Source organism: Colletotrichum siamense, assembly GCF_013390195.1.
Source record: "Colletotrichum siamense strain Cg363 chromosome Unknown KSG_Cg363_contig02, whole genome shotgun sequence".
Taxonomy (NCBI): Eukaryota; Fungi; Ascomycota; class Sordariomycetes; order Glomerellales; family Glomerellaceae; genus Colletotrichum; species Colletotrichum siamense.
Window position 1 is genome coordinate 92,769 of NW_023501015.1, and position 25,367 is coordinate 118,135.

The 25,367-nt window shown below is 56.2% G+C and overlaps 9 protein-coding genes across 9 annotated transcripts; 6 read left to right on the plus strand and 3 right to left on the minus strand.

Annotated features, from left to right (window-relative positions):
• Positions 1-1,141: 1,141 nt before the first annotated feature.
• Positions 1,142-3,188, plus strand: Dclre1c (Protein artemis; the record flags this gene model as incomplete). The annotated part of the gene is made up of 2 exons (XM_036633889.1): positions 1,142-1,187; positions 1,318-3,188. 2 exons carry the CDS (start codon positions 1,142-1,144, stop codon positions 3,186-3,188), a joined length of 1,917 nt encoding a protein of 638 aa, XP_036499442.1.
• Positions 3,189-3,418: 230 nt separating this feature from the next.
• Positions 3,419-5,140, minus strand: CGCS363_v002041 (putative MFS-type transporter; the record flags this gene model as incomplete). Its single annotated transcript, XM_036633890.1, has 3 exons — positions 3,419-4,543; positions 4,593-4,829; positions 4,880-5,140. The coding sequence occupies 3 exons, from the start codon at positions 5,138-5,140 to the stop codon at positions 3,419-3,421; spliced, it is 1,623 nt and encodes a 540-aa protein (XP_036499443.1).
• A 5,140-nt stretch (positions 5,141-10,280) lies between these two features.
• Positions 10,281-12,149, plus strand: ybiU-2 (Uncharacterized protein; the record flags this gene model as incomplete). The annotated part of the gene is made up of 2 exons (XM_036633891.1): positions 10,281-11,944; positions 12,023-12,149. 2 exons carry the CDS (start codon positions 10,281-10,283, stop codon positions 12,147-12,149), a joined length of 1,791 nt encoding a protein of 596 aa, XP_036499444.1.
• Positions 12,150-12,953: 804 nt separating this feature from the next.
• CGCS363_v002043 (uncharacterized protein) lies at positions 12,954-13,506 on the minus strand (the record flags this gene model as incomplete). The annotated part of the gene is made up of 3 exons (XM_036633892.1): positions 12,954-13,171; positions 13,239-13,356; positions 13,417-13,506. 3 exons carry the CDS (start codon positions 13,504-13,506, stop codon positions 12,954-12,956), a joined length of 426 nt encoding a protein of 141 aa, XP_036499445.1.
• Positions 13,507-15,318: 1,812 nt separating this feature from the next.
• Positions 15,319-17,113, plus strand: put4-2 (putative proline-specific permease put4; the record flags this gene model as incomplete). The annotated part of the gene is made up of 3 exons (XM_036633893.1): positions 15,319-15,510; positions 15,570-16,420; positions 16,471-17,113. The coding sequence occupies 3 exons, from the start codon at positions 15,319-15,321 to the stop codon at positions 17,111-17,113; spliced, it is 1,686 nt and encodes a 561-aa protein (XP_036499446.1).
• A 619-nt stretch (positions 17,114-17,732) lies between these two features.
• Positions 17,733-19,019, plus strand: CGCS363_v002045 (uncharacterized protein; the record flags this gene model as incomplete). Its single annotated transcript, XM_036633894.1, has 1 exon — positions 17,733-19,019. One exon carries the CDS (start codon positions 17,733-17,735, stop codon positions 19,017-19,019), a length of 1,287 nt encoding a protein of 428 aa, XP_036499447.1.
• A 69-nt stretch (positions 19,020-19,088) lies between these two features.
• CGCS363_v002046 (uncharacterized protein) lies at positions 19,089-19,789 on the minus strand (the record flags this gene model as incomplete). Its single annotated transcript, XM_036633895.1, has 2 exons — positions 19,089-19,304; positions 19,358-19,789. The coding sequence occupies 2 exons, from the start codon at positions 19,787-19,789 to the stop codon at positions 19,089-19,091; spliced, it is 648 nt and encodes a 215-aa protein (XP_036499448.1).
• A 334-nt stretch (positions 19,790-20,123) lies between these two features.
• On the plus strand, positions 20,124-21,626 carry QDR2 (Multidrug transporter QDR2; the record flags this gene model as incomplete). Its single annotated transcript, XM_036633896.1, has 2 exons — positions 20,124-20,244; positions 20,293-21,626. The coding sequence occupies 2 exons, from the start codon at positions 20,124-20,126 to the stop codon at positions 21,624-21,626; spliced, it is 1,455 nt and encodes a 484-aa protein (XP_036499449.1).
• Positions 21,627-22,289: 663 nt separating this feature from the next.
• Positions 22,290-23,853, plus strand: CGCS363_v002048 (uncharacterized protein; the record flags this gene model as incomplete). Its single annotated transcript, XM_036633897.1, has 4 exons — positions 22,290-22,502; positions 22,573-22,866; positions 22,921-23,350; positions 23,426-23,853. 4 exons carry the CDS (start codon positions 22,290-22,292, stop codon positions 23,851-23,853), a joined length of 1,365 nt encoding a protein of 454 aa, XP_036499450.1.
• Between the last annotated feature and the right edge of the window lie 1,514 nt (positions 23,854-25,367).

Below are 25,367 nucleotides of genomic sequence, written 5' to 3' on the forward strand. Positions count from 1 at the left end.
GACAGCCGTCATTGAACACAACAACAGCTCTGCGGGCTTCTGTCTCCAGTCACTCACAGTGAGACGGAAAATCTGATGTGACTGGTCGAAACAAGTCCAAACTGACTGGCTTGATGGCAAGTGCGGCGGTGCCTGATTGAGCAGCCCAAGGAGATTCAACATCCATGAGCTGTGGACCCTTGAGCCATGTCGTGCATATGGAATCCACATGAGGAGGCAGGGAAATTGAGACTTCGTCTAATGATTCCATCTGGTTGGTGCACATCGGCAAGCGGGGAATCCCGTTGACCCTCCTGTCTCTCGGGTCGTTTTTACAGTCCGAGAAGTAGCACAAGGCCCCTTTCCCGCATTTTGGCCTGGAGAAAGCTGAACACATCCTTATCGAGAACAAAGTTGAGAAGGTTCACGGCGTTATGATCGATTAGCATTCGGTTAGAACAGAGTTTCGGGAAGACGTGGACTTCCCGTCAAGGTTCGAGGACATGGACAGTTGGTGATGGTTGGATCGGTGGGTGATGTACCCGTGCTCGTCTGGAGCCACTCAAAGTCACCTCACCAAAAGCATCTTCTAGCTTCCATGCTAGAGTCGGGAAATTTACCGGCCAGCTCTCCGGGCACATGGGACGAACAGAAGTGAGACAGAGCGAGAAGAGAAGACTGATGCTCATGTGATGACTAGTTGACACATGGACACCCTAGCAAGTCGCGAACTATCTCCTACGATATAATAAACTTCTTTCATTCAATGCTTTTCATTTAGCCTGTGATTTCTGGCGCTGTTGCTTCGTAAATGCTGCAGGAGAGCATACTCGGCCGGCAGGGTCCGGAATCGGAGCCGTAAAAGCGGGTCTCTCGGAGATGTGGATCCTACAGCACCGGGCAGCCACTGGTGGATGGTATTATATAATCACTTCATTTATCCGGACTTTCACCATCCGCTTCACATGTTGCCAGCCGGCTCCATCCGGCAGGCGACAGAATTGGCTCGGAGGAGCCTTCTCCTTTCTCGTTTGGTGCTGCTGCTCTTTCCTTCACGCGGCCACTCACTCACGCGACATCGTCTCTCAACTTCAACATCGGCAACCAGATATTGTGTTTCCCCCGATTTGGCCTCGCATCAGAAAAATGAAAGCTCCTCACGATGTCCACATTCAATGGTCTTGTCGCAGAGTTTCCTGACATTCGCAGTAAGTCCTTGCTGACGAAAAAGTAGCATCACTGTGACCCTGGGTCCCGCGTGATAGCTTCGCGTTCACCCGCTGCCTCTCGCCCCGACGCGCCTTTTCCCTCGAAATTTCGTTGCTAATTGCGTTGCAGTTGACTTCTTCCGGAAACATGCCGGCCATCATCCGCCACTCGCATGCTTCCTAAGCCATATCCACAGCGACCACCTCGCAGGGTTGGAAAGCCTCCGCTCTCCGTTTGTCTACTGCTCCGCAGCCACGCGGGAGATGCTCCTCCGTCTTGAACGTTATCCCTGTCGCATCAACTACGCCAAGGGTATTTTGGAGGCTCGCGTGCAGACGTACAAGCATCTCAAGAATCTCCTCAAACCGCTGCCCCTGGATACGCCAACCACCCTCGAACTTGCTCCCGGAAGATGCATTCAGGTCACTTTGCTCGATGCGAACCACTGCCCCGGTTCTGTAATGTTTCTGATCGAGGACACCCATCACGCCATTCTCTATACGGGCGACATCCGAAGCGAACCGTGGTTCGTCAATGCCGTCGCCAGAAACCCAGCAGTCGTTGAGTACACCTGTGGCATCAAGACGCTTGACAAGATCTACCTCGACACCTCTTTCATCCAGAACGTACCGTTTCAAACAAAGGCCAATGGCATTGCGGAGCTGTTGCGCAAGGTGGCCTTGTATCCCGACGACACCATCTTCCACATCCAAGCATGGACCTACGGGTACGAGCAAGTCTGGATCGCCTTATCCAAGGCCCTGAGATCCAGGATCCATGTGGATGACTACAAGATGCGCGTATTCTCATCCTTGACTGGCAAGGCCTCGAACGATCGCTTCAGCTCGTCCATACATCTGTGCCCAGAGGCACCGGCGTTGGCTGGTTACATATGCGGCAATACACCCCATCCAGGTTGTCTCACACGGGACGAGCACGTTCGGCTTCACAGTTGTGAGAGAGGCAACTTTTGCTCTGTTGTTCGAGGATCAAAAGTCGTTTCCATCCAACCCCTTGTCGCTCATCTTTCCAACGGAGCCGAGATTGCCGAGGTCGGTGTCGGCGGGGGCGGAGACGACCTGGAGCGGGACGCGGAGCTTGACACGCTGTCGTCCGCCGACGTCGAAGCCGTGCTGGCCCTGCTCAAGGAAAAGGGAGATCTTTCTCAGGAATCAAGGTCGTTGCTCCGGGAGCTCCTCGAAAATGGGTTAAACACCGGGCGCAACATGTCTCTCGACATCGATATCTCATCTTTTGGAGAGAGGAACGAAGCAACAATCCTTGATGCCTTCCGGTCGGTTGGGCAAAAGAGACAACCACCCAGCTCTAGTTTCCTCAGCACGGGAACCGATTCCGAGCCACCCTTGCCGAAAACCATCACTTTTCCTTACTCCCGGCACTCATCCTACCAAGAGCTCTGCGACCTCGTCCGAATATTCCGACCGAAAGATGTCTGGCCTTGCACCGTCAATTCCACAGACTGGGTCAGGGATAACATCACCATCCATTCTCTATTCGGCAACTTTTGCTCTGGTGATAGCTTCGCACATGACCTCGAAATGGAAAGGTTCGCCAGCCGGAATGCGGGGCCGCTCGGGCAACGGGTGTCTCAAAACATTGACACCAGTCAACCCTCTGAGGGTGACATTGACATGCCAACGTTGCATTTCTCGCAAACAGATCACGCAGCCGAACCCGAGACAGCCGTTCAAGAACTCGAAAGGACCGTGAATAATGCGGCCGCCGGGTCCGTGACGTCGCAACCGCCCATCTGGTCGGGACGGGGCTGTTCAGACGGAGGGGGCCGGAAAAGCCAAGAGTTTTCCGTCACCGGCACTTCGAAGAGCAAACCATCGTCGTCTCGTGGAGTTTCAAGCGTACGAGCGGATGCATATTTGAACATGGCGAGGAATCTTGTTGGGGGCGAGTGGACCCCGATCGGTTTGCTGTCCACCTTTGACCATCATACGACGCTTGATAAGGAGCTAGGAGGGAGATAGAAACTTGCCGGCGTCTCACTTTGTAGATACCCCGCACCATATCGCATCAAAATAAGGGACATAATGCTTAGAGACTATGATTATCATTGACGGTTGGTTCAGCTCAGTTGATGAGCTCTGAGGACTACGGATCCAGGCTCGCAGCGCTGCTGCATCCCAGCCTTGCACCCAGTGGTACACACACACCTCCGCCCAAACAAAGGAGATGATTTTCGCTCGTCCACGCACTTCTACTGTGGACGCAGCGCGCCGGCCTCCGATACACCCCATCTTCCATGGATATACTGCCGCAAGCTCTTTCCCCAGAACGCGAGCGGCACAGCGATGCCACCCACCACAAGTAAGATCGCGCCCAGCTCGAAACTGGCGCCGAGGTAACCCTGTGACTTGAGCCACGGGGTGACAGCATAAGATGTTGCGAAACTCAACATGTATCCACCTCCTCCGACAATGATCATCGCCGGAGCGGCCCAGCGGGGGAAAGCCTCGGTTACCCAGAGTGTGGAGGCGATACCGTACGCCGCGGCGCTGAAAGCGTTCAAGACATAGGAAACAAAGATCCAGATAAAGTTCCACTTGTAATTTACCGTGAGGCCGTAGACGAATACGCTGCCTGCGCCGGCAAGTACTGCGGGTAGGAATGCGATGAGATAGTGCTCCGCATCGCGTATGCCGCCGTTGCGGAGTGTGAGGCGCCGAGCAACCCGGGATGTCAAGATAGTCGACACGGGCCAGGCAAGGAATGATCCGATTGCTGCAACGGGATTCACCATGGAAATGACGCGCTCGGGAAGGTTGTACGGCGGTTGCGCCATCACCATCGCGTACGTCTCGCCGATGAAGATCATGGCGCCGAAGTTGAGGGCGTTGAGGATGGCAACCCAGAAAACGAGGGGGTTGGCCGCGCACAGCAGTGTCTGCAGGTAGCAATTCCACATCTCTCTGAAGCCAGCACCGCCCTTGCGAACTCCCCACTGACGCACCATGGTCGACCACATCGTCTCAGGAGGGGGCACTTCGGTGACTGCGGCGATGGCAGCAGCCTTGCCGCCCGGGATGGCTTCCCAGTCATCGTACATCTGGATCTTCTCCGAGCCTCCTTGTACAAGGACGTGGCCGTCAAACGCTATGGCCGGTCGCACGAAGTAGGTCTCGGGGAAGAAGAAGAAGACGCAGACGAGGAGGGCCAGGCAGGGAACCACCCAGGCTGTGTAGAAAGCCCTCCATCCGGATTCCGAGAGAGCAGTGACGCTTGGTAGTGAGAGAAGGCCGAGACCACATCCCACGCTCCAGAAGAAACCCAACGCGTTCGGTCGCTCGTCAATGAACGTGAGATCAATCACCATGAGCATTGCCTAAGCAGAGTTAGCCCGAGTCCGATGAGAAGTACAGTCTTGAACATACAGCGCTCAAGCTCAAGCCGGCAGAGAACCCTTGCAAACTCAGTGCTGCAAGAAGTTGGTAGAAACCGGAGGCGTTCGCCGCAAGGACGGTGGCAACAGTCAAGCAGACCGAAGCAAGGAGGAACACCGGCCGCCTTCCCAAAGCCACTGACAACGGAATCCAAAAGAAAGCACCCAGTCCAAGGAAGATGGTGCTGGGAGTCGACACGAGGATATTCAACGGGTACTTGTCAGGTTGCTGCGACATGTTAGTCCACCTCGTGTTCAAGATAGCTTCCGGCGACTAACCCCAGCGTTGAACTCGGCAGCGAGCGAGCGATACATCAGGCTGGCAGCCTGGGTCTCCATCATGGAAACAACCGAGTACAGCGCGATAACACATAGAGCAACGATTCGCTTTCGAGGGCTCCAGTTTAGCGGATCGTATGGCGAGTTGCTGGGCATGGGCAGCTTAAGCGTCTTTCCATCGGACGTGATGAGGTAGATGCTGCCGGCGAGGTCGGCCGAGACCGGCCGTTGGCTGGCACGGGACGAAGTCGTCGAACTCATGTTTGTAGTATATGGTCGGTGAGTCGACCGAGCGGTAGGAAGACAGAGACAAAAAGAGAGATAGAGAGAGACTCAAGAGAGCGAACGCGATATAACTGCAGTAACCCAAAGGTCAGATTAAAGATGGCCGGTGTGCTGCCAGAACAACTACCCGTAAAACCCCAACATCATTGTCTGAAGAAAATACGAAAACGGCAGACCACATCTTTTTGAATAAGGCTCGAAAAGTTTGTTTTTGACATGGCAGGAAGGCCACGCCGTCCCTGGGCTGGCGGTCTGCGGGAGGCTCGGTGGCAGCTGCGACAATCACTGAACGATTTGGGAAGCGTCAAAAAGTCTATTGGAATTAACAACTCTAGCGCCAAGGAGACCAGCAGACTCAAGGTAGGGTGAAGAAAGTAGGGCTGATTGCTTGCTCCCCGCCGCCATCTGAAACTGGCGCCATGGCCCCTGGATGAGGCTATTCGCTGTTGTGGGATGCCCCCTGGCGCCCGTAGCTGCGTCTCATTGTATCAAGAGAGAGACAAGAGAGGATGGATGTAGGGAGACAAGATGGCTCGCCCCAGTCGCGGGGGTTCGGCAGGGGCAGAGAGTCTTTCGTGTTTGTTTGCAGTAAACACGACTGCTACGACGGGGTGCAACGCCGCCGAAGAGACGAAAGTTTATGTGCCCGACAGTGACCAGAAGAACTACCTCCCCCAGATAAAAAGAGTATGCCCTGCCCGTTGACTGATCACATACAGGTTCGTGCCCGAAGCCTAAAGTTCTGGCAACTCCGGACGGGCAGCAAATTGAGCCTGGCGGCCCCTGCTTAGACGACGGGCGACTCGCCAAAAGCGTTTCAAGCGGAAGTTTATTCACGACCTTCCAGAGGCTTCAGAGGTGCACTAGTCTACAGTCTCTTCATATTGCAACGCTGTCGATATTGTGATGGCCCCGCGCAGGTGGCATCATGACGCCAAGGCTTTTCCACCTGCTCGGAATGTGCAAACGAAGTCGGCCTGGGTCTGCCTGTCGGCACCATCCGTGCCAGTCGGCGTTTGCAGCACTCGATGTTTCGCCCGAACCCGTCCCGCCTGCTGGCGATGCAGAGAAGCGAGTTGAAGCTGCGAGGGAAGAAGGCTAAGCGAATAGACATGAGATGTTCTGCTCGCGGTCAAAGACTCAATCTCTTGTGAGTGTGTGTTTTCTGCTCGATAAAATCTCGCGAAGGATATCCCAAGTAGTCGGCGATAGGACGTGTCCGAGTACCTCCATCTCATGCACAGCATGCCCGTTTCTGCACGTAGTACGCACTCAACACCACACCACCCGCTGTTTGTTTCTCATTACTCAGAAGTTGCATCGCGAGACGGCACGCTAACCTTGAGTCCGTCCATCGGCCGAGTCTGGAGGAGCAGCGGGTTTCAGGACATATTGTTCGTCGCTTCTGCGGTGTCTTTCTGACACTGGCTGTAGGCGAGGTAGCATCAAAAGGGCAACTGACTGGGCGAACGGACATTCTGCTGTGCGGAGAAGTCCATCTTCTGACCAAGGGTTCAACCATATCTCCATTTGGATCGAGAGATCAGTTGCATGCTGCGTACTCTCTGCCAGCCACCAAAACCAAAGCCTCGCCAACGGGCCAAGCATTCATCAAGCCACAGACTTGGCTAGACCGGGGCCGCCTTTACCCACATTCCTACGTCTGACGGGTCACAGGTGTTCACTGGAGCGTCGGAGGCTCACCCCGCGAGCGCAAGTAAGAAGCGCACCGGAAGAGGCCCCCGCATTGGCGGACGGAAGCTCGGGGAGTTAGCAGCCTATGACCGTCGTTGGGGGCCGCCGCCAGCTTGGGTGCGGAGGCTTTTCGCGGGATGGGTTGGATTGATGCAGAGGCACCAGACCAGACCCCAATCAAGCACCACCCATCCAAGATTACCAAGCGGCGAACAGGTGGCGTGTGTAGCCGCACGAAACACAGGCAATGAAACCAGGAGGCAAAGGCAAAAGCAGCAGTAGCAGTAGTCTGCTATTTTGACGTTGGCGGGAAGAAGACGCGTTGTGCCGGTGGGTTTCTCGTGTCTGTGTCAAATAAACACGCCATTTGGTGCTGCAGCGTCAGGCGGTAACATTCAAAACCTATGTTCAGCGCCGCATCACTTTCACATTCTGGTATGTAGGCTTACGCGCCTCGTGATGTTTGCCACTGGAAATACCTTGACGCCTCATCTCAAAACTGTGCATATCCGATTCTTCAGCCCTGGGCGTCGTCACCTCCATCCGTTATTATTCTTCAATTGGTCGACGGCTCTTGCTCAGCTCTGTTAAGTGCTCTCCAGGCGGGGGCTGCTACGTTGCAGCATTATCCCGCAGGTAAATATTAGCGATTGATTAATATCCCTTTCGGTCCTGTAAGCTCTTCGGGTCCGTCTCAGCCGGTGTGCTTGCCAGTCATGTTCGCATCCGAAAACGTCCCAAGCTCAATAGCAGTCTTCAATTATCAATGCGGTGCAAGACGTCGTAATGGCGTACGAAAAGGTTTTTGTGATGCTTCGACTCTGTGACGGTCACATGCAACCCGCCATCCTGGGGGGGTCGCGACTCATCAGGTCTTATCGCCATCTTTGAACTGCGGCGCAATGCATCCCGAAGTCCAGGGCCTGGATTGACACGGGACGGTGCATTGGACCATTGGACATGGGCATACTATGTAGGGGCAACCAGCATCGAGACGAGAGATGGGGGCCAAGGGCCGTTTGCTGGGAAAGATCGACAAAATACCGAACATCAGCCAGCTGGGCAACGGCCATGGGAAAACAGAAATGCCTCCAGAGAGAAGAAGCCAAAGCCGCCGCCGCCGACGCTGTGGTTTCGGTGTCCATGCTCGTCCCGTACGCGACCCAAACTTTTCCTGCCAACGGCTCGTCGCCCAGCTTTTCCCAGTGAGTTCTGAGGACAGTACATAGCGTCGAGAGGGAGCATGGGGGCCACACGGCGCGCCTGCATATGAGGAGGAGCTTGTACCGATACGTCCATGGCGCGGACACAGCAGCCACTGGGAAGAGGGAATCAGGGCAGGGGTGTGAGCGTGGGCGCTGGAACAAACGGCCTGTCTGGCCGAAGAGGCCCTCTCCATTCTGGCGGACTCTGGCCAGTCTGCGTGAAGAGCGACACTCCGCATATTAGCCGTGGCGCGGGTTCGCGGCCCGGCGGACAGCACACACGGAGGTTTGAGGTTTCTCGTGGGCCAATGTAGCCCGTATCGCCCGTATTGGCCGCGTCGACACCCCCGGCTTGGGGGTCATTTCACCCGGCGATTTGGCGATGGTGCAATGAGAAGCAATCTATCTCATTGCAGACGGGGTCGACGGACCCTCTTGCTCCCCTCCTCCCCCTCGTGAAGCGCCGAGATGCTCGGGGTGCAGTGCGGTGCTTAGCCAGAACCAGAAACAGAACGGGCGGGCCCAAGCTGTCGGCCCAGAGTCCGTTAACTGCGGCCACGCTGATTGATGATGCCAGGGTCTGGGCTGGGCTGGGGATGGGAATCATGGAATCATGGAACAAGATGCCGATGGAAGAATTGTGGGAACATTCTTGTGCACCCCCCATCATGGATGGATGCAGATAAAGGCTTCGTGATGCCCCAGAGTACTCACACACCGGATGGTTTGTTCTAGTTGGAAAAGGTCTGCAGTTCTTGTTGACTCTCCGTACCAGCTTTACTTCATCTTCACGCTCACCACGTCTACAACAAGACGCCATCCATTTTTTTTTCTTCTCGGTATCCTACGTCCGCTGCCTCTGGCTTTGCCCTGTTTGGGACGGTCACGAGGTGCCATTCTGCACTCAATTCGGCACTACAACCGCTGTCAAGAAAATCCCCCGAAGGGCTGCCTCTGGACTAGGCCTGTTCCTGCGCCGCCGAGGTTCCCGTCCGCGTCTTTTGTGGTTGACAGGCTAGCTGGACTGGCTTTTCCACCACTTGGGGATCACCAAATCGTTGAAGAATCCGGGGCGTTGTGGTGTGTTCGTGGCATCACGAGACGGGTCGCAACATATAAGAAGAGGATTATTACGGACGGGGTTTACTGCGCGTCGCCCGGTCGACTCGGGGTCGAAGACGATTGGATTGGATCTGATTTGCCCTGGTCAACAACTCCCGAAATTGGATTCGAGGAACACTTGGTCCGACACCGTTATTACACCATTTCCACTCATCAGTCGGCAGCTGACTTTTTGTCTCTGCCAATACCTACCTACTTACGTATCAGTCGAGACCTTGCTTCTTTCTGTTGGCTGACTGCAGCACGGCACACGACTTGAGGTACTGATGGATGCAGAGCATCTCTACTAGCCACAGGAATTACCAGGAGCAGGAGATACAGCAACTTCTGCGTACGTTCATCTCAGACTCTGGGCAACAACGGCAGCTCGGATGATGAAGGCCCGCTGGGCCGCTGGCCCCACTGAGGCGCCCCCCGCAAATGCAAATGCAACTGGGGAGGGCGGAAAAGGAGGAGAAGGGGGTGGTGTTGTTGGTGGTGGTGGTGGTGGTGGGCAGGAAATTGGGGGAGGGGGAGGGGGATTTGGAGATGCAGAAGTACATTTACATGAACATGATTATGGACATGGACATGCCGGCATCTTCTCACCCTCAGCGAACCTGACCGAGAACCTGGACAACTTGTCGAATCATCCAGCAGCTGGTGGCAACACAACACCAGCTTCCGCTGCTGCGTCTGTCAACAACAAGCCACCACCCTCCAGGCCGAGTCTGGGGAAGAAGGGTCGCAGGGGTCATTCATCTGGGTCTGGGTCTGGATCTATCTCCATCTCTTCTAGTGGTGGTTTGGGCACAGGAACATCATCCCCAAGCTCCTCTCGCAGGACATCCGCCCGCATTCTTAAGACCTCCCCGCCGTCATCTGCCGCCGCGTCCCGGGCCACCTCCGTCTCCCCTACCACCGTATTCTCTTCTTCCACCAACACCACCACAGCCTCTCCCTCTCCCGTGTCTGCGGCCACCACTGCTGCAACCTCGGCCGCGACGACGCGCTCGTCGACTGTGACTCCAACTGGAGCAGCAGCAGCAGCAGCAGCAGCAGCAGCAGCAGCAGCAGCAACACCAGCAGCAAGCCGCAAGGTCTTCCCCAAAAGCATGGAGCCTCCCGTCGTCTCATTCTACGGCGCGGAGCCCATTCCGCTCCCGTCGCGCTTCGCCGGCGTCAAGAAGCGCCTCATCGCCGGCCACGAAGCCGCCGTCGAGGCTTCTTGGCGCCGTCTCCTCGACGCCCTCAGAACCGAAATCGCCGACATCCAGACCAAGGGCTCCGATCTCATCCCCTCCATCAACTTCACCGACATCAACGACCCCGTGCGCGTCGAGGCCTTCGCCCACCGCCTGCGCAGGTATGGCGTCGCCGTCATCAAAGGCGTCGTCTCTCCTACCGACGCCCAGAGCTGGGTGCAGGAGACGCACGAGTATCTAGACAAGAACCGCGAGTTCAAGCCGCCGGCACTACACGACCCGACCTGCATCGACCTCTTCTGGACGCCGGTGCAGGTCCGCGCCCGCGCGCATCCCAACATGCTGCGCGCGCAGAAGTTTGCCATGTCCTTCTGGGAGTCGACGGACGATCTGCACATCACCCGCGCCCCCGTGAGCTACGCCGATCGCCTGCGCATCCACAACGACAAGCTGGGCGCCGTCGGCCAGCAGAACGGCAACTCGGCCGCCGACTCCCTCAACGCCAGCGCCGTCATCGCCCAGATCGACAGCGGCAGCCTCGAGCGCTGGGAGCCCGACGGCTACGGCCGCGGCGGCACCTACGAGGCCGTCTTCCGCGGCGACTGGGAGTCCTACGACCCGTGGGACCCGGCCGGTCGCGTCGGCGCCACCACGGACCTGTACAACGGCGCCGGCGCATGCAGCATCTTCCGCATGTTCCAGGGCGTACTGGCGCTCACAAAGGTCGAGCAGGGCATGGTGCGCGTCCTCCCCTCGCCCAAGCTCGTGGCCGCGTACTTCCTGCTCCGGCCCTTCTTCTCGCCGAAACGCGGCCCGCCGGAGCAGCCGGACGGCGGCAAGGCGGATCAATGGGCGGCCTACCTCGACGCATTGAACTGGACGCTCGACCCGGAGCCCAACACCATCATCCACGGCGCCGTTCCCGGCCACGCGCAGCGTATCACGGAACGATGGCACCCGCATCTGCATCTCCGGAGGAGCCTGGTGTCTCTGCCCAGCATGCAGGCGGGCGACTATGTAATCTGGCACTGCGACCAGGCCTACTCAATAATCACGGGTGGCACGAGACTCGGCGTCCCGCCCTCACTGCAGAACGAGTCTAACGAGCTGTCCCTCTTGACTTACACCCCTGTGTGCCCGTTAACCCAGACCAACGCGCTCTTCCTCGCCCGCCAGCGCAAGGCCTTCCAGACCGGGCAGCCGGGACCGGACTTTGACACCCTGTTCGCCCTGGGCAGCGAGGCCTCGCACCAGGACCGTCCCGGTGCCAAGGAGGTCGAGGAGTACGGTGGAGTCGACGGCCTCAGGGCCATGGGTCTGGCGCCGTACGACGTCGAGCCCGCCGGCGCATCGCCCAAGAGGGAGCTGAACGGGGGTGGTGACGCGATGGACATTGACGACGAAGAGGGCTTGCGCAACAAGTCCAGGACGGAGTCGGAGCAGGAGCTTCTGAGGCTCGCCAACATCATCCTCTTCCCCAACCGCTACGACTTTTACATCCCGACGAACGGGAACGGCACCCGAAGCAGCGGTGACCGGACGCCGCGCGCGCAGGGAGGGCCTCCAAAGACCAAGTTGAATGGGGCAAAGAGCTGACGGCGTTGGTTGAAGGGGCGGTGGCGGCGTGGCGGCAAGCGTCTTTCGTCGAGCAGAGACGACGAGGACGAGGACGAAGATGATGAGCATGAGCCGGAGACCGTTGTTGAGACCGAGACCGTGGCCTCCAAGGTCAACGAGAAGGATACCATAACAGTCACGGTCACCGCGGCGGATGTCTAGATTGCGTTTTTCTTACCATGATACCCTGCAGTCTGGCCATCCGTCGGTCGGATTGAGAGAGAGACGGAGAAAGGATGTAGAGAGCGAGGAGGAATTTTGTGGGACCGCCCCCTTCAACGTGACGCTGGAAAGCAAGCAAGCAAGCAGACATGTATGCGCAGGCGATGATGATGATGATGACGGAGACTCGACGTTACGAGACGGGATCTGTCGAGGATAGATCGCGATTAGATGTAGTGGAAACAGTCGACGATTGGTACGTGTAGTACCTAGACTATCAGACAGATACACACATATTGCATTGATGGAGCTTGGCAGGGCCCGCTTTGAGGCCGCGATGCATTCTCTTTTTTGCTGTTACCAATTTCCATTTTGTTTAAATTTCGTCGGTTGGTTGAGACTTTCGGACGAATTATCGCAATTGGCATCAACGATCAAGGTGACTAGTGCCTAGTAGAGGAGGATCACAAGCTGCAAGCATGGGGAGGCTTGGTTTTGAGTCCCGGCCGGGACGTTGCCGGCTCAGTGTTAGACAGGGACCGGGACGCATTCCCGGTTCACCAGTTTCTCGAGACGGACCACCGCCGGCCCCTGCTTTGCCGCCATTTCTCAACCGGCAGAGCATATCTCGGGCTGTCAATTGATCCCGTGTGACTCGTTGGTCGTCATCCACGCCCTTTATGAGGTTGGAGGTGAGATAGGAGAAACGAGTATATAGTTTTCGGTTCTCTCACGCAGCGCCTTGTTCCGCAGTAATATGTGTTTGCTTGTGAACATCTACAACACCACCATACATAACACCAATCAATACAACAAACACGGAGGCCGCGCGCGGAGCCATCGCCGCACACGCAGGTACCCACGCGGCGCGCTCCCCCGCGGTCTGCTCCCGGTTTCCATTTGTTGCCAATCGGCGTTCCGGTCTGTCATTATCTTCCCTTGATCCGAGCTCTGACCGGTCGGTGCCCATCGTTCGTTTCTGTTGCGCGCCAGCGAGGAAAAAACCCCTCTCGGTCTGGGTCCTATCTTGGCCTCTTAGCGTTCTGGCGTGACCCATAACGCGACGGAAAGTACGTAATGAAAGCTCACGCCAAAAAAGAGGAACCTCGTCCAGGTCGAGTGTCGCCGCCGAGTGCACGCGGCGCTCCGTGATAGCCAATTCCCCGGATGTGGGTGGCACTTGGGGGCACTGGCTAGACTGCCAGGACTGGGCATCAAGTTGGCAATATGGTCAAGGGTCCTTGGGATTCCGGTGCCTGAAACTCACTCCACTGTCGTCTGATTTTGCTATCGTTCTGGAAGCCTTCTGGCTGCGTCTTTCATTGGCAGAGACACCGAGACTTGGCAAGTCCAACATGATGTTGTGCGGGAGTACTCTACTCTGTACGGTTAGTCCTTGTCTCCTGAAAGTCTCGTCTTCTTCCCAGCTCTGCTCTGCAGCAGGGCGAAGAACCTGAACGGCAGCAAATGCGCCCTATGCAGCCTGCAGCCAGCGAGTCAGTCCCGACATTCCCGCCAAACCGCGATGGGGAGGGCGCCATGCCGTGCTGGGTTTGGCTGGTCGGGGTTCTACCCGCTTTCTATGTTTTTGTGCAGGATGCCCTGGAACGCTCTGCCAAATGCCACCGCAAATCATCCCGCCCCCTGTTGGAAGACCTGAACTGAAGGGCTTTCAGGTCCTTCAATACCTACCTCATTGCCGGTATGCATGTTCAGGTTCCGGAAGACAGACATGTTCGTTCGTTGCCGCTTATTGCTGTCAGCAACAGCAATAGCTAAGAAGCCTGGTGTGCCATCTTGCCAAGCAAAAACATGCAACGCTACACACCATTATCGGGGTGGCCGCCGGCCCAGCACGCGGTCAATTATTATCTTTCGGCAGTGTGGCAGCCAAGCAACCAAGGGATTGCGCCCCAAGTTTTGCCTCTCATTTTGTCTCTGGAGTCTGACTCCAAGGGCCAGCGACGTCCCTCGGATAGTGGCTTGTTTCTCCATGTTCAAGTGAACGACCATTGGAAGAATCCGACGTCGGATGGTCTCGACCCATTGCCAAGCCTGACAGACTGGTGAACGGGCCAAAGGCTTGACATGATGGCCGAGGTCCTGTCCCAAGCGACGATTGGGCGATCCAGGAAGCCGAGAGACGCGGAAAATGCTTGTCTGCGTGGGATTGTTCCCATCGAAACAAGATACAGCAGTACCTGATATTACATCGGAGATTTTTACTGTTTACATGTACACACTGCCCTTGTCTCTCGGATCAGTGGCTATCGTCGGCAACCGATTGACCATTCTTCATCGTCTTACCCCAATGTTTGATGTGATTCTCATGCAATTGATGCCGCTGGTATCTCATCAACGGTGGGACTGCGGCGAAACATGGGAGACGAGAGGGAGCAACCAGGGGGGGCAAAAGATGCAACTCACAACTCTTACTCACAGATCAACCAAAACCACCCTTGGGACCACAGCATTATGAACATCTTTTGGAAGGGCCTTCACTCCGTTATCGTCGGTATCGGCCGCCCTGACGTTGCTCCGACAAGGGTTCACCCCCGCGCCCACCGCACCCATTGATCGCCCCAGCCAGCTGCCACCCATTCACAAGCGTTCCCCGGCCGTTTCTGCTTATCTGCGTGGGGACCCTATTGCCGTACGCAGATGGGGCCCCATCGACGGTTGGTCTTGTCTATCATGACCCGAGTAAGTTACATACTGCGTTGTAGTAGTCGCTTTCTCTCTCACCTCCCGCACTGCGCGCGCACACCTAGCATGCAGTACACGCGCATCCCAGGAACCGCCGAACCGGGAGACGTCAGATGAAGGTTGGGTGGCTAGCCGGGGAGGGAATGGATCCGCGCGGACGACGCAGAGGAGGTAGCGTCGGGGGAACCAGGCAGGCCAGGGGCCACGAGCCTGCGAACTGCTTCCGGCATCTCTGATAGAAATAGATGGCCTGCCTCGCTCTCACCCCTCGGCCTGTAGTTCCCGCGGTGTCCTCGTCTTCCCTATCCCAAACGGTCTGATCGGCGTCGTGAGCATTAGTTGCCGACCCTGCAGCACAAAGAGTCCGAAGAAAGGCTATTCTCACCATAGTCCTTCTCTGAGAATAATTCGGACCCTGGACCTTTGAGTCAAAACACCACACTGCCAGCATCAACCCGCCATCATGGCTGCTGGCATGGAAGAAAAGACTGTCGGCCTCTCCCGCGCCGACAGCACCAATAGCAACAAGCTCGGCCAGGTCGAGTCGGGCAACAATGCCGCCGTTGCACAGCAGTACGGTGAGACCGTTCGTGGTCTAAGCCCTCGTCATGTTCAGCTCATGGCCATTGGAGGTTCCATCGGTACTGGTCTTTGGGTATGTTTACTTCCCGCGATGATGGCCTCACTTTCAATTCAAGCTAACCCCCTTACCAGGTCGGTATCGGCGGTGTCCTCTCCAAGGCCGGCCCTCTCTCGCTCGTCCTCGGATACACCTTCTGGGGTCTCCTCTTCATCTGGCCCCTCAACCTGTCCGTCGCCGAGATGTGCGCCTACCTGCCCATCCGCGGCTCCATCTTTGAACTCGCCTCTCGCTTTGTTGACCCTGCTCTCGGATTCGCCATGGGATGGACCTACTTCTTCGCCGGCCTCATGCTTGTGTGTACAGAATACAGCGCCGTCGCAACCGTCATTCAATACTGGAATTCCGACATCAACGCCGCCGCCTGGATCGCCGTCGCCATGGTCTCGTGCGTCGCCGTCAACTTGATTGCAGTCAAGTACTACGGCGAGTCTGAGTTCATCATGGCTTCGACCAAGGTCGTCCTCCTGATCGGCCTGTGCCTCGTCACCCTCGTCACCATGTCCGGCGGCAACCCCATGCACGATGCCTACGGCTTCCGCAACTGGGGCGATGGCAACTACATCCACTCCTACTTCACCGACGGTGCGACGGGTCGATTCCTGGGTTGGTGGAAGGTCGTCATCTACGCCGCCTTCACCATTGCCGGCCCCGACATGATTGCCCTGGCCGCTGGCGAGATCCAGAACCCCCGCCGCACCATCCCTCGCGTTGCCAAGCTCATCTTCTACCGTCTTGTCGGCTTCTACGTCGTCGGTGTCCTCTGCGTCGGCATCATCTGCTCCTCCCGTGACCCCGGTCTGCTGGGTGCCATTGAGAACGGCGAGCCCGGTGCCGGTGCTTCCCCCTGGGTTGTTGGTATCAAGAACCTGCACATCAAGGCTCTTCCCGACATCATCAACGCCTTCATCCTGCTTTCTGGATGGTAAGTTCTCTTTCCTCTGCCAACTTCTACTCTATACTAATGACAACCAGGTCCTGCGGTAACGCCTACCTCTACTCCTGCTCCCGAACCCTCTACGGTCTCGCCCGCGACGGCCAGGCCCCCAAGTTCCTCCAGAAGTGCACCAAGGCCGGCGTGCCCATCTACTGCGTCCTGACCGTCACGCTCATCTCGTGCATCACCTTCCTCGTCTCCTCCAACGCCGCCGTCGAGGTCTTCTTCTGGTTCGTCGACCTGACCACGACCGCCCTCATCATGACCTACACCTTCATGCTCATCACCTACATGGGCTTCTACCGCGCTCGCGTCGCCCAGAACTTCCCTCCCGAGACGCTGCCCTACATCGCGCCCCTGACCCCCTGGTTCCCCGCCCTGGCCCTGCTTCTGGGCTTCCTCGCCCTCATCTTCGTCGGCTTCGACAACTTCTACCCCTTCAGCGTCCGTGGCTTCATCACGTCCTACTTTGGCTTCATCTTTGGCGTCTTCACGTTTGTCATCTGGAAGGTCCTCAAGCGCACGCGCTTTGTCCAGCCCAAGGAGGCCGACCTGCTCAGCGGAAAGGCCGAGGTCGATGCCGAGTGCAGACACTGGGAGGAGGGTGGTATTGAGGAGGTGGAGAGAGCGAGACTGGCCCAGATGTCTGTTGCCCGCAGAACCTGGGAGAAGATGTGGTAAACAGCCACCATGATCTACAAGATACCTGAATTATCGTTTCAATGACAAAAAGTTTCATCATCCACAATGCTCTTTCTGTGTATGTCTCTTTCAGTGCTGGACTGTGTAACCCAAGTGAACCTCGCCTCCCTGTGTCAGGCCATGTCTTTCAAAGCCATCCTTGGAGTCTCAGGGCCCAACATGCCGTGGCCCGGCTTCCTCTTGGCCGAAGACAAGCATCCGATCCCATCGTGTCCAGCCGCGGCAAACCCACATCTTCCCCAGAACCCCAGGCCAAGCACCACCCATCCTCAAGACGGAGACTTGTCCGCGTGTCCATGTCGACTCCATCGCGGCGCTCCATTGCTCCAATTCCTCGCATTCCCCAACACAAAATTACGTAAACTAGCCTCCCCCGCACGGCGACTATGCGGGGTTCAAACGGAGTCGTCCGTCCCCTGCACTTTCATCTGTGTGTGTGCGCGGTCTAGTTCCTGGTAGTTCCTCAAGCCGTGACCTCATCTCGTTACGTTAGTTAGTTAGCGCCGCCAGACAAAACAAGGCCGGCCCGGTCCCTGTGTCGCAGCCAGAGAGAAACCGACAATCGGAGTTGAAGCCCACCTTGCTTGCTGCCCAAGCGATGCGATCAGCAAGATACTCAACCTCCCGACAGAAAGCCTGCCGCCAATGCGTCGCCGCCAAAGCCAAGTGCGATCGGAAGCCCGGATGCTGCGCGCGGTGTGAACAGCGGAGACTCCCGTGTGCATATGCACCGACAAGTCACACCGCGCCGCAGCCAACGCGGTCTCGGCCGGAGTTGAGCCCCTCAGGTCCGGAAGACGACACGGAGACGCCCGGGCGAAGGGACGCAGGCAACCATCTGCCGTCCCCGGAGCATGACGCGTCCAATGATTCGGTCTACTCGGCTTACTCGGCATCAGGCGCGGCGCCGACTGATGCCGTTGGTACTCACGACCCTCCGGGGCCGGGTCCGCTTCCCCCGGCCAACACCGGAGTTGAGCTGGACTTTTCCAACCTGAACCTCACGTGCCCGATCAACCCCGACGACATTGCAAATCGATGGCTGCACAATTTCGTGCCATTGCCGGGCCAAACAGTTAAGAAGTACACCCCAAGCATCTCCGCCTTCATCTATCGGGTGCTGCAATCCTACGCAAACTGCGCAATCCGCGGCCACAGGGTTCCACCCTTCATCCACTGGTCGCAGCTGAACTCCCCATCCAGTGTGCCCCTTTCGACATGTCTATCAGTGATACGCATTTGTGCCAACCCACATCCAGGCAGCGAGGGCGTCATCGCCGAGGTTCTCCAGCGGGAAATGACTAAACTCTACGACAGAAAGATGAGCTTTGACGACATGACCCTGCTGGCGGCCTTCCAGGCGTACCTCATCTACGCGATGGTCATCTTCTTCCGGCTCGGTCGCGAGTACAAGACGTTCTTGCATCAGGCCATGATGAACACGCAAGACCTCGCGTGCGAGACGGCGCGAAGGGGCCTCACGTGCGTTGCAGAGCAGCAGGGTGCCAGGCCGAAATGGGAGGAGTGGATAGTCGCGGAGACGAAGAGGAGGGTGGTGTTCACAATGTGCATGTTTGACAGTGCCCTCCTAACGAATGACGGTCTCCCGAGTCATCTTGCGACTGAGCTTCGAGGGCTGCTTGCCCCCGGCAGCAAGTCTCTGTGGGAGGCGAGGGACCGACGTGACTGGGAGATCAGGTACAACATTCAGCTTGCGGCGTGGAACGATGGAGGTCTGCGGATTGAAGAGCTCTGGCCAATGCCAGAGGATTTTGGCGAAGCAGAGACGGAGAAGCGACGGGAGCGGGTTGATTTGTGGCTGGAAGACCTTGACGAGTATGGGACGATGGTTTATGCCGTCACTTTGTGTACACATGGAGGCTGAGGATGGGGACATGGAAGCTTGGAGGCTCCAGATCAGTTATGATAATCATTCGATGTATGAAAAGTACTATTACCCAGATGATTCCAGCATTCTCAAAGCCTCATTTAGCGTGATGACACCGATGTTCATATTCTTCAACTGAGTTCTGAGGAGACATTCTCTCAACTCCGCGCTACCGTCGCCAGGAAACTCCATCACGTTGTCAGGGATGACGTAAATTTCGTAGTCGAGATCGAACAGGCGGTATACGGTGCTCATGACGACGCCAGAAAGGGTGATGCCAGACTATCATAATGAGATTTGGTCCTGAACCCGTAAACAAATCTTGGACAACTTACAATGATAACCGTGTTGATATCCTGCGCTTTCAACATTTGCTCCAAGGCGTTCCCAGCACCAGCGTACCACCTCGTCTTGTGAAGAACAATGTCCTTCTCGTCCAGCTTCAAACTTTTGTCAATCTGGACTTCTGGGGAGCCTTTCACAAAGTCTCCGAATTCATCAATAAGGTTCGCGAATGGTGAGGGTCTTGCCAGCTCCGGTTGGGAGGAGTTTGATAAGCAGAGAGCGGTGAAAATGGTAAGCGGCCTTGGGTGATGCTGGTGCACGGCTTCGTTCCATCGGACGCAATTAGACACGAAAAGCTTGCCTTCGTCGGTATCCTTGATGCTGTCGAACATGATTGCCATTAAGTCAAGGTTCAGAATGGCGAAGCGCTTGCCGAAGGTTGGGATGCCTTCGCCCGTGGGGTGCACACCTGCCATTCTCATGATGGCACAACAATGAACTGATGATTTCAAGATCTAGAATACCTGGTGGAATGTTTGAAAAATTTCAGTTGAGAGAATCGCATGAATAACCTCGTAATGATGGTCATGTCCCCCAATTACAAACCTGATCTTGTCAAACATCGACGCCGGAGTTGAGCATCTCAACTCCGGAAATGTGGGGCTCAGCTCCGGTCTTGTTCCGAACGCCACAGCAATAAAGTGATAGGGTCGAGTAGTTGATAAAGAAAGACGGAACCTCCTTGTTGAGCCAGTCTAGGATGAAACCTGATCAACAAAGGTTTTGTTTCCCTGATATTGTTTTGAGGTTGACGAAATGGCTGCTAATGAAGAGCAACCAAGCGCATCGGGAATGCCCTTGGTGGAAATACCGTACAGCATATTTGACAAACGCCAAAAAGTGTTGATCATCTTTTTAGTGTCAACGGCGGCCACATGTGAGTATTTACTTAACGACATATTCAAATGAGGGCTGACCAAGTTAGTCTCCGGATTCGCGTCAAACATCTACTTTCCGGCCCTCTCCACCATCGCAGACGACCTCAATGTTTCTGTCGAACTCATCAATCTCACAGTCACCACCTATCTCATCTTCCAAGGTCTCGCCCCGAGTCTCTGGGGTCCCATTTCCGATGTCAAAGGTCGAAAGGTTGCCTATATTGGCACCTTTCTGGTCTTTTTCGGAGCATGCGTTGGTCTCGCCGAGATCAAGACGTACGCTGGCTTGATCGTTCTCCGATGCGTCCAGAGCACGGGCAGCGCAAGCACGATCGCCATAGGGTCTGGCGTCATTGGAGATATCACGACGCGCGAGGAGCGTGGGGGCTTCATGGGCGTTTTCCAGGCTGGGCTGCTGGCTCCTGTGGCCATCGGGCCGGTCATTGGGGGTGCTCTTGCGGGGTCGCTGGGCTGGAGGAGCATCTTCTGGTTTCTGACCATCTACTGCGGAATATTCCTGCTGTTTCTGGTTGTCCTGCTGCCAGAGACGCTGAGATCGGTTGTTGGAAACGGTGAGCGGACGCCGTCGACGTTGCTGCAGAAATACCCGTTGGCGTTTTACCAGCGAACGACGAAGGTGAAGTGGGATGTCGAGGAAACGACGCGCAGCACAGCACCTCGCAAGAAGGTCAACTTGACAGCACCCATTCGGATTCTCTTCAGCAAGCCAGCCGCGCCAATAACAGTCTTCCTCGCCATTTACTACGCCGTCTGGCAGATGAGCATCACCGCTATGTCCACGCTCTTCAAGACCAAGTACGGGCTTTCCGATACGCACATCGGACTGACCTTCATCGCCAACGGAGCAGGGTCTATAATTGGTACGTTGGTGACGGGAAAGTTCCTTGATATGGACTATCAGAAAGTCAAGGCAAAATACGGAGAGCAAGATAACGACTCGGACTTTCCGATCGAAAAGGCACGTCTTCGGCTGGTGCCCGTTTTTGCGCTCCTCCAAGGCGTGTCGATTGCTGTATTTGGCTGGACCATCAACTTTCCAGATAAGGTGCATATTGCGGTGCCCATTGCATCGACTTTTGTCACGGGATGGACAGCCATTGGCACGCAGTCGCTGGTCATGACCTATCTCGTGGACATCTTCCCTGACCAAAGCGCTGCAGCGAGCGCCAGCCTCAACCTGGCGAGGTGCTTGTTTGCGGCAGGAGGCACGAGCTTCGTGATGCCGATGGTCAACTCGATTGGCGTTGGATGGGCCTTTACCGTTTGCGTGGCGGCGCAGGCCGTCGCTGTTCTTCTTGCTGGCGTGCAGTGGAAGTTTGCTGGAAGATGGAGGGTTCAGGAGGCTGCAGGGCGGGTATGAGCAGCGAATCTGGTTGGATGTTGGCCACGAACGTGACCAAGAAGATGGTCAAATGGCGAAAGGCTTACTTTGAATTGGTGCAGATAGACAAAAGCATTCTTTGAGCCCGAGATTCCGAGAGTTTTCAAGTATGGACGAGATGATGCGAGGCAGGCAATGGCAACAGATTAGTAAGAGTCTGGCTGCCTAATGTCTGCCGGCGGAAGGTGAAGTTGAAGCAGGTGCCTTCCTCGTGAGATGAGATTGAGGTTGAGGAAGGAGGCCCTGAGGTGTGCTTTCCTCATCTCAAACAAAGGCATCATCACTCTTTCTTCCTTTGCTCCTTCCACGTGAGCTAGAGTCGACTTATGCCTGCCTCACTCCTGCCTTGGGAAGCAGAAAGCGCATCTCGCGCCTTCTTTCCCACCGACGCGTCGACCCGTGACCTTGGAGGCTTCCACCTTGAGAACTCGGCGTCGGCCTTTCCTCGCGGCGCAACTCAATCTCTGCACCTGCCCTCCTTGTTGACGCCTTCTCCCTCTCTCAAGGTTCACGGTGTTGTCCCGGTCAACCACAAAACTCCTTCCTTTTCACCATTCTCACCACATTCAGACCTCACCTTCTCTTTCCCCTTCCCTCCCACTCCTCCCAATCACGCGGCTCACGATCGCCAGCACCGCCAAGATGGCTCCTCAGGACGAGAAGCTCTGCTTCGATCTCGACTTCCGCTACTTCCTTGCCGCCAAGGACATTCCCGCACACGTCGCCTGCCTCTGGCAGTACTTCTCTCTCGCCAAGTGCCGCAAGGGTCTCGAGAGCTGGGTCGTCTCCGTTCCCGCTGCCAAGCATGCCTCCAATGCCAAGGGCTCTGACCGCGTCCAGCTGCTGCGCTTCGGAGTATGTGAATTTCATCGCGGATCCCCTCAAAACCTCAACTTCCTCCATCTCAGGCTGACCCTTCACACAGATCCGCTTCACCCACAAGACGGCCACATACGCCGACATCGATGAGGCTCGTGTCATTTTGAAGGACGCCTTCAACACTGCCGCCCAGCACGTCCGCGGCATGAGCAACGCTCCTGCCCGTGAGCGAGGCCTTCTCGAGTACAACAAGCTGCTGCGTTTGTATGTCACTGTCAAAAATGATAATTCCTGGTCCTGGGGCAACTGGGGATTGAGCTCCTACTACTACAACGGCACAACCCCCGACGACGATTCCGCCATATCCGCCATGGAGCGCTTCAAGCAGAAGTATCAGGAGGTACGTCCTACTTACCTTTTTACTCCCCCCATTCACATCCTGACAACAATCCAGACTGTTCCTTGCGATGTCACCCTTGACACCCCCGCCTACACCTCCTCCGCTGCCTCGGAGCTGCTTGCCGAGACCTCCGGAGACAAATGGCGTCTGCGAAAGCTCATCCCATCACTCAACCGCAGACGGGATGTCGATATCTTCAACGATCGGGTCCGATGGGCCATTGAGAACCACGCCACCATCCTGGCATGTGCCACCGAAGCCCACAGCAATGCCCAGCAGGCGTCCGACTCCGCCGCCGAGGTGACCAAGTTCTCCAACCCCAAGGAGAAGAGTGCCATCCTCAACAGAAGCATGTGGGAGAAGTTTGCCAGCCTCTTTGACAGAGACCACCACAACAAGTACACGGAGGCCACGGCGAAGCTCAATGACCGGGCAGTCTCCCTCCAGGAGGATGCCAAGGCAATGAAGGCCCTGGTAACTCAAGGTTGGCCCTCCTCCCTCTCCCATGATCCCACTGGATCATACCTACAACCGCATCATGTGCTAATTATGCCGACAGTCAATGCCCAACTTGCGCAGCACGCGTGCGCTTGCAGACTTCTCACTCTCTACGCCAACACCAATATTGAGCATGATCAACTGCTGTCTATCTGGGAGCGCCCCGACGCGGACAAGAAGTTGCTGATCAGCCTCCTTGGCGCCGACATAGCGCAGATGGAGACTCCGACCGGTCGCATCTCTAAGCTGTGCAACGAGATGGAAAGGTTTGAGGCGGGTCAGCGTGCGCTGCGTAAGGGAGAGACGAAGCTCGTGAAGAGCCTCAAGAAGATGGAGGGCAAGCTCGAGCGCTTGAACAAGGACTCGGTCAAGGCCCGGAACAAGTTCGCTGCTGGCCAGCTGCGCGCGCAGAAGGGCAAGTTGTCGGGCAAGTTGGAGGATCTGGAGAGCGACACGGACAGCGCCTACTCTTACGACGAGAAGATGTAGAGGGGGTGCCTTCTGAGAGAATTTGCCAGGATGTCATGGAGACAGGACGTTTCTCGCCTTCACAAGGGTCATACGCCATCATGTCGTTAGATTTGCTGAGGTTTCGGGGTTTTACGATTGACAATGTGGCTGAATGCAGACAAGGATTCACTGGTCCGTATGTTTTGTAAACCAAGTTCTTCCAAGTGCAAGGTGACAGGTTGCATCCCAAAAAGGAAAACGCTGTGAGGTACTTGGTGGTGGAAGCCGGAGGCCGTGATTCCCGTCGTGTTGAGTCTGAGAGAGTATAAGGAGATTACATAAGGCGGGATCGAGTGGATCAGGACCGGGCGTCGGCAGTGTCCCTTGAAGCTAATCTTGACTGGGGATAGCGTTCCGCGATCTTCATTTTGGTAGGGAATTTGGGGGAGGCCAAGGCGCTAAAAGCGAGAGGGCTCTCCCGGTTTGTGTGAAGCTGGACACCTGGAGTGGTGTCTGTCGCTGCAATTGGTGGCGATGTTGCAGCACATCGCCCGGTTTGTGTAGCTACCTGCATGTTCGGGGCGGGAGCTGTCATGCTGCTCAGGGTAGGAGGAAGTATATCAATGGCACGCTGATCTCATGTGTTTTGCATGTTTGTTCCACGATGATGGCATCCATCTACTCAGTCGGTGGTGGTGACAAAGGAAACGAAACAGTGTTGATGGAGACGACTGCAATTTGCAAGAGGACAATCCCTCATCCTTGCCAGGGATTGCCGCATTGCCGCAGCGGTGCATGATGGTTGTTTCTGCTGTTTGGTTGGGTGGTTTTGTGAATGGCAGCAGGCTGAAGGATCAAGTGAACCACAGGCAACAAACAGCAGGCGGGGCTCTTTCCAGGGCGGACGCTAGGGTGCCCAGATGGAATGTGCTCCCCATCCACTGTGACTGCCCCAAACCTTCGGTTCTGTTTGGTTTTACGGATACACTGTTCAGCGGCAGCCGTCAAAAATCGTCCTTTCCCGTCTGGTCTTGGCGCCCTCCCTCCACCTTCAATTCAAATCAAAGCCTTTCCTCATTGTCTCCTTCCCCTGACGACGAGGGGCTAGTATTATCTCCTTGTAATGAACCTGCCAGCACCCGTATTTGCTTCCTAATAATTTCTTCTCTTTCCTTCAATTGTGCCTCTCTTTGGCTCCTCGACGCAGCCACCCTTCCTCGGCCGGGCCTGACACGTCGAGCCTGCATCGCCATCCGACCTCACATTCCTGCGACACGTCTGCGAGACAAGCCACATGCGCCGCCGCCCTTACCCCTCTTGTCGCCTATAATTATTGCAGACACCGCTACTCCTCCACCGACCACCAGAAACTCGTTTCTATTCCACACGCAAGTCGGCGTTGCACGACACCACCGCAAACATGGCTCGTCCAAGCAACGAAGAACGCCGCTCGTCCTCCGAAGCATTCGACCTCGACGACGAACACAAGGAGCCATTGCTGCCTGGCACACTACCACCATCTCGGTCAAGGAGGAAAGGGTCTCTTCTGGCCT